The 6000-nt window shown below is 49.2% G+C and overlaps 1 protein-coding gene across 5 annotated transcripts in view; it reads left to right on the top strand.

Annotated features, from left to right (window-relative positions):
• The window catches only part of AGPS (alkylglycerone phosphate synthase), a 166302-nt gene that overhangs the window by 44462 nt on the left and 115840 nt on the right, over window positions 1-6000 (top strand). For 2 of the 5 annotated variants that reach the window (XR_012656637.1, XM_075070085.1), the window contains exon 1: window positions 1271-1496. The exons of 2 other annotated variants lie outside the window; for them this stretch is intronic. Coding sequence is in view for 2 of the 3 variants with exons in the window: in XM_075070085.1 (XP_074926186.1) it covers window positions 1294-1496 (203 nt within the window). In the remaining variant the exon portion in view is untranslated. Of the gene's footprint in view, window positions 1-1262; window positions 1497-6000 lie in introns of those variants that run through there. One more of the 5 variants, XM_032768482.2, reaches the window with a different exon arrangement.

Here is a 6000-nt window from a genome sequence, read left to right as displayed (position 1 = left end):
CCCTGCCCATCGCCCACACCTCTCTGAGCCCTCCCCTGAGACTCACCCTACCTCCCCGTTGCCCCCACCAATTCTAGCATGGAGCACCTTCCTGCACCCCAAAGCCCTCATCCCCAGCCCCACTCCAGAGCCCTTACCCCCCCATACCCCAACCTCCTGCTCCAGCCTGGAGCCCCCTCTAGCAACCTGAACTCATTTCTGGCCCCACCCCAGAGCCCACACCCCTAGCCAGAGCCCTCCTGACCCCAACCGCAATTTCATGAGCATTCATGTCCTGCCATACACTTTCCATACCCAGATGGCCTTTGGGTCAAAAAGTTTGTTCACTCCTGCTCTAATCCCAGGCAGTGGTGGTCAGAATGGTAGGATGGCAGTGTTCAAACGCTTGAGTCAGGGTCCCTAATTCATGAGATTGGTTTATAAAACAGATTTGAAAACCATAATCCATTTCAGGGCTTTTGATTTACCTTTCAGTTTTTGATAGGGTGACCAGATGGTCCAATTTTATAGGGATCGTCCTTATTTTTGTTTTTTTTTCTTATATAGGTTCCTATTCCCCCACACACCCACTGTTCCAATTTTTCACATTTGCTGTCTGGTCACCTCAGTTTTCGAGCCTGTAGGGGTTGCTGAGAGCCACTGAAACAAACCATAAATCCTGTATATGATGGAAACCACTTCAAGCTGCACCCCAGTTCCAGCCCCTACGCCTGTAGGGTGCAGTCAGCTCATGTTTTCAAACCTATTTCCGAACCCCAGGGGCAGACCTGTACCAGTGCTTTTGCAAGGTGACAGCTTAAGTTATTCTCTCCTCACAGGCGTGCACACGCTAGGGCTGCTGGACAACCACCACCCATCCCACAGTTTGTGAACAGGCTGAGAGCGGGCTGGACCGAGAGGGGTGCAGCCTCTGTTGACAGGGCGAAGGGTTCAGAACCAGGAGGCTCCCCTCCACCCCTGCATCTGAGCGCCTTGCCGCAGGGATGGAGGGATTTGATGAGCAGGTTTCCTCTGCCAGGCGAGACGGGGTAGGGGGTGGAGGCTCAGCTCTCCTGCAGAGCCCGGGCTCCACACGACAAGGCGGGGTTCGGGAGCCAGAGACCGCTGCTCTGGATGGGGACGGGATGCGGGGGGCGTGGCCCTGCCGCCGCACAGGTGCGAGGGGGCGGGGCCTTGTCTCCGCTGGTGGGTGGGCTGGGAAGCGGTGCATGCCGGGAGTGCATATAAGCGCTCGCGCTTCCCCCCCGACCCCCGTATGTGACCTCTCACCCGGCGGCGCAACGCGGAAGTGCGATGGCGGCGGCAGCCGAGGCAGCAGCGGGAGGCGGCCCGGGGTCCCAGCTCGCTGCCCAGCGGAGGCTGCGCATCCTCTCTGGCCACCTGCAGCGCTCGCAGGCGAGCCAGGCGCCCGAGCCTGAGCGGCTCCTCTCCCCGAGCCAGTGCGGGGCGGGGGGCGCAGCTGAGCGGCCGGTCGCGTCCACCATCCCTAAGAAACGGTGAGTGGGGCGGGGCCCACAGGGAGCTGGGGAAGGGCGCCTCTTGGCAGGCAGGTGAGGGCTGGCGGTGTTGGTGGTGGCCCTGGGGAGCGGCGCCCATGTGGGGGGGCCGCTGTGGCAGTTACTGTTGCCCGGCCCTGGGCATTGAGGAACCCCCTGTAGAGGGGTGGCGAGGTGTACTGGGTATCCCTGTTTGTCGCCCGTCTGGAGATGGAGGCTGCATGCGAGGGGCAATAGGTAAACGCGGAGGTATTTGTGTTCACTTGAATTGGTGAAGGAGTTAATTAGGGTGGCCCTGGCCCGGAGGGGGCGTCGGGCAGGGGCGAGAGGAGCCCCAGCATTCGGGAGGAAGCTTGGACTGAAGGATCTGTAAGGGGTTTTCCTGCCTGCTGGGGCCATGGGCTGCAGGAAATCAAAGGGCCTAATTTTCTCTTATCTCTGTTCAGCTAGTAAGTGGAATACTTATGTAGTTATTCAGTGAAGTATCTGTGTGTGTGTATTAAATTGGCAAAGGAGCAGATCCTTGATTAATGCTGATAAAACATTTAAATCTGGTGGAAAGTGCAATGTGTGTGGAAAAACTTAGGGCTAGTCTACACTAGAAATGCTACAGCAGCAAAGCTGCACTGGTGTCTCATATAATAACATAAGAATGGCCCTACTGGGTGAGACCAAAGGTCTTTCTAGCCCAGTATCCTGTCTTCTGACAGTGGGCAATGCCAGGTGCCCCAAGAGGGAATGACCAGGACAGGTCATGATCAAGTGATCCATTCCCTGTCTCCCATTCCTAGCTTCTGGCAAATGGAGGCTAGGGACACTATCACTATTATAGTCTTGGCCTTCACAATATTCTCTGGCAAAAAGTTCCACAGGTTGTCTGCTGAAGACACTGTGCTGACTGGAGAGAGCTCCCCCATCAGTGTGGTGAAACCACCTCTTCTGCTGTCATAGCGCTGTCCACGGCAGTGCGTAGGTCAGTGTAACTTGTGTAGCTCAGGGAGATGGCTTAGTCACATCCTTGTGTGACGTAAGTTATATGGACATAAGTGGTAGTGTGTACAAGAGTCAATTTTGTTTCTTCCTGTGGGTTTTCCACTGTCCAGTTCTGAGTTATTTGACGTTTCTACCTGATGTAGATACTAAAGAAGAAACTTGTTCGCATATACTGGGCACTAAACTATGGGCGTCTGAATAGTTTTGCTTTTGACTCTTTTTGCCATGAGGCTGAAGTTGGTTCTTTGTGTGGTTTTGAGTTCGTTATTTCAAGAACAACTTAAAAAAATAGTGTAAGGTTACCTTTTTCCAAAAACTTCACCATCATGTGACTAAATTGTTATAAAAATCACACTAGTAGTATTGGGTGGAGGCATTTCAGTTTCTGAATGGTCAGTGAATGATATATGAAAAGGTGCAATTCAGTACTTTGGTGTAACAGTCAAAATACAGCTGGTCTTCTTGCAACTTTCCACCATGCACAGAAATTGCTGGAGATTCAGCAGTTGAGAATCAAACTTTTGAATTTTTCTGTGATGAAACTTAAGTGGATATGTAATAAGAGACCTGGATCACCATTAAAGGTACAACCTTTTTCATGGAAAATTTCAATAAATGTCATGGAAGAGATGTGGAGAAAATAAGGATGTGCCATGGGGAGGGAAGAGGGGCTGTGTGCATGTGGGGGAGGGAGTTGTGTATTCAGCTCATTCCATAGCATGGGCTCTTATCTTTTGGGGCTGGCTCCTTGCTCTAGGTGTTCTGACTTGGTTCCTGTGGCAGCAACACCAGTCAGGATTGGTAAGTCTGATCTTCCATAGATGGAGGCAGAGGACTAGATTTGATTGGTGTTATGACCTAGTCCACTGGGTTGCAATGCCAATCAAACTTGGCCCTTTGCCCCTCCTATCTATGCAGAGCTGGACGTGCCACACCTGAGTTCTGCTGCAACCATTTGGGTGAGGCTGCAACACCTGGAGGGGAAAGGAGCTGCCAGTGTGGTGGTCATGGACTTTATTCAAATTCATAATTACTTTGACCTCTGCACCAAAACAGTAGCCTTAGTCACTACATTTGCATAGTTGACATAATCCATTGCACTTGTTTACTTTGACTCTGAAATTGTAAACTAAGTTGCTGTTTATGATATTTTAATTGAGCAGTTGTTGCTGTTGGTGCTGATCATTGGTGTTGCCTACATTTTAAGCATTCCTAAGGACTTGTGTATAAGACCCTCATAGACTTCAAGGCTGGAAGGACCATCATGATCACCTAATCTGATTTCCTGCACGTTGCCTCACCCATCCCTTCCTATAATAGACCTGTAGCTTCTGGCTGAGTAACTGATGTCCTCAAACCATGATTTAAAGACTTCAAGTTACAGAGAATTCACCATTTACTCTAGTTTAAATGAGCAAGTGACCCATGTCTCTTCTGCAGAGGAAGGCAAACTCTCCAGGGTCTATGTCAATCTGACTTGTGGGAAAATTCCTTTCTGACTCCAGATGTGGTGATCAGTTGAACCCTAAATGTGTTGGCAAGATCCACCAGCCAGGCCCCTGTAAAAGAATTCTCTGTAGTAACTCAAAGCCATTCCCATCTAGTTCCCCATCTCTGACCATTGGGGATTTTTGCTATTAGCAGTTGCAGGTTGCCTACAATGGTAAGAGGTCCATCTCATCATAATATCTCCTCCATAAATGTTTCAAGACTGAGCTTGATACAAGTTCGTTTTTTGCCTCCACTGCTCCCATAGGAAGATTATTCCAGAAATTCACTCTTCTGATGGTTAGAAACCTTCATCTAATTTCAAGCCTACACTTGTTGATGGTTGATTGATATCTATTTGTGCTTGTGTCAAATTAGCATTGGTAGGCCAGAAATCTTAGTGCAAGTTTTATCTGGGCCTGCTAATGGATTCTGAAATACTTTGTCATCCTAATGCAATATGAATACTGTGGTGCTGGCAGACCAAGTGCCAGTCCATGCCAAGGCCCGTGGCCCTCACTGAACATTGACAAATGCTTATTTGGAAACCAGTTTGGCTCACCTGTGTTAGTATTGTTAACATACTTATTAGTTATAAGTAAGGCTGCGAGTCTGCCACAGAAGTCACAGATTCTGTGACCACTGTGACTTCTGCAGCAGCTGGTGTTGGCTCAACCTGCCCGAGCTGGGTGGCCACAGGGCCAGCAGCAGTTTGGGCATGTGAGAGGGGGCTTAGGGGCAGGAGTTTGGAGCGTGTGTGTGGGGGAGTGCTCCCTGGCTCCCACTGGCATGGCCCCCCTGCAGCTTCTAGGTGGTGGAGGGATGGGGGTCTCTGTGCTGCCCGTACCCGCAAGCCTTGCCCCCACAGCTCCCACTGGCTGTGGTTCCTGGCCAATAGGAGCTGTGGCTTGTGGTGGAAGCAGTGGAGCCCCTGCCTTGGCCTCTGCCTCTGCTGTCTAGGAGCTGCAGGGATTCAGAACCACTAGGAAGCCGCTTGCCAGTCCCACCAAGCACCAGCAGGGGGCTTGGGGGCTTCATGGGCCCACAGGCAGCTGCCATGCTTGCTACCCCCTAATGCTGGCCCTGGCTTTTATATGAAGAAAAACAGTTGTTGTGGCACAGGTTTTTATAGCCTATTGAGGAGGGGCGACCTCTAGAGAAAAAGACTGAACTCCGGTGTAAAGGACCATCTCTCACAAAGGCAGGCTTACCTGGGTGGCAAGGTAGACTAGAGTGCCCAAGGGTACAGTTTGTGACTCCAGTTTAAGGCTGTTATAGTGCTTAGGAGTTCACACTTGTTACTTGGTGAAATTTAATTGTAGAACACCTAACCAGTTTGGGGTTCATGTCCTGTTTCTTGACAGTCTGCCCTGAGGTTGGCACTCAGGGTCGTGAGACACTCCAGGCAGCTTGACAAATACATCCTTCTTTCCAGATACAGAACAGATATTATTTGAACACTCTTGCTTTCCTGCATCGTTAATGCTTTTACCATCTTAATTTACCAATGTGTTTATATTCTTGCTAGGATTTCTTTTGTTCCTAATAGATGTTAAAACTACATCTGATTGTCCTTAGCCGTGCTAGTCATGGATTTTTCCATATCTTTAGATTCCCTTATGAATTTTCTGCACTTCATAACTTCTAATTTGTTGACTGCTATCTATTTCCCCTATTTTCCATATGTTGCTTTTTCTGTATGTTTTTTTCCCCAGTCTGTTCAACTCATAATTTTCTTCAACTTTGGGGAATAGCCCTTTGAAGCACCAAGTGTACATACTATTGGTTGGAACTGTCTTCTCTTTGCCCATATTCAGAGTAATCACGTCATGGTCACTGAACAACCATAGTTGTCCAGTCTGATGCTTTATTCATCTTCATCCATCATAAAGAGGTACAAAATAGTTAACTTATGATAGTTTTATAACAAGTATTATTGCATACACCATCTACAACTTTTAGAAGCTACTGATTTATAACTGGCTGCATGAGACCTCCAATGTACGTGTCCCAAATTCAAGAC

This window comes from Chelonoidis abingdonii, chromosome 10, assembly GCF_003597395.2.
Source record: "Chelonoidis abingdonii isolate Lonesome George chromosome 10, CheloAbing_2.0, whole genome shotgun sequence".
NCBI classification, from domain to species: Eukaryota; Metazoa; Chordata; order Testudines; family Testudinidae; genus Chelonoidis; species Chelonoidis abingdonii.
This window is presented reverse-complemented; position numbering and strand designations above follow the sequence as displayed.